This window comes from Rutilus rutilus (assembly GCF_951802725.1).
Source record: "Rutilus rutilus genome assembly, chromosome: 25".
In the NCBI taxonomy this organism is placed as follows: Eukaryota; Metazoa; Chordata; class Actinopteri; order Cypriniformes; family Leuciscidae; genus Rutilus; species Rutilus rutilus.
Genome location: NC_140229.1, coordinates 6,914,280 through 6,915,561, shown reverse-complemented (window position 1 = coordinate 6,915,561; position 1,282 = coordinate 6,914,280). Strand labels below are relative to the sequence as shown.

Here is a 1,282-nt window from a genome sequence, read left to right as displayed (position 1 = left end):
GGCTTCAGTATCTCGTGAAAGGAGACTTTCCCGCAGCGTAAGCTAGCTTACGCAATACTCGTTCCCTCTCTAGAGAGAACAGAGGTTACGTTAGTAACCGAGTACGTTTGAGTTCAAATAGTTTGTAAGAGCACATAACCATAATAGTTTTTTCATTATGCAGTATCAGAGTGGGTGAAAATGGGTGGGCCAGCCTGAGCTAGACACTGTATAAATGAAAGGACAGAAAGGAGAGCAGAACAAACTCCTAACAGGAGGAGACTCACTCATGGCCTATGAGACAGAGGATCATGAGACTCAATACTGCTTTCCTGCCATCAACTCATCATGTATCAAGGGAAAACGCTCTAAATATGAATACAATGTCATGTTTGTGTTTGTATTATTGCTGTCAGCATGGACTGTGTTTCTGAACCTGCTGGTGATCATCTCCATCTCTCACTTCAAGAAGCTTCACACTCCAACCAACCTGCTTATTCTCTCTCTGGCTGTGGCTGACCTGCTTATTGGACTTATTGTGATACCCGTAGAGGGCATCAAGCAAATTGAGACATGTTGGTACTTTGGAGACACTTACTGTGGACTGTTTGTAATTATCATTAGGTTGCTCCTTTCTATATCTCTTAGTAATTTAGTATTAATTGCTGTTGATCGTTATGTGGCTGTGTGTTACTCTTTACAGTACCCACAGAAAATAACCATAACTAAAACTTTAATAAGCATCTGTCTCTGCTGGTTTTGCTGTTCATTTTACATTATTTGGTTTGTAATTAGTAATGGATATTTTAACATCTCAGACAAAACAATGTGTTATGGCCAGTGTATTGTTTTGATTACTCCTGCTTGGAGATTCATTGATTTGATATTTTCCTTCTTATTTCCATGTACTGTCATAATCACTGCATATTTGAGGATATTTTATGTTGCACATCAGCAAGTGAAGATTATTAACTCTCAAATGAATGGTGTAAAATGTGTAATGGAAGTTTCAGTTAGGAGGAAATCTGAGAGTAAAGCTGCTCTGACATTAGGAATCATTGTGACGGCTTATCTGCTTTGCTTTATTCCATTCTATATCTGTTCTCTAACAAAACCCACAACAATTACATCCATTACAATGACATTACTAGTATGGACCTTTCATATAAACTCAGGTCTGAATCCTATTGTCTATGCTTTATTTTACCGCTGGTTTAAAATATCAGTTAAACACATCTTAACTCTTCGAATATTTCAGCCAGCATCCTCTCTGATGGACATTTTTACAGATTGTCATTCATGA

General features: G+C 37.8%; 1 protein-coding gene across 1 annotated transcript; it reads left to right on the top strand.

Moving 5' to 3' along the window:
- Positions 1 to 214: 214 nt before the first annotated feature.
- On the top strand, positions 215 to 1,282 carry LOC311285288 (trace amine-associated receptor 13c-like; the record flags this gene model as incomplete). Its single annotated transcript, XM_084400882.1, has 1 exon — positions 215 to 1,282. The coding sequence occupies one exon, from the start codon at positions 215 to 217 to the stop codon at positions 1,280 to 1,282; it is 1,068 nt and encodes a 355-aa protein (XP_084257008.1).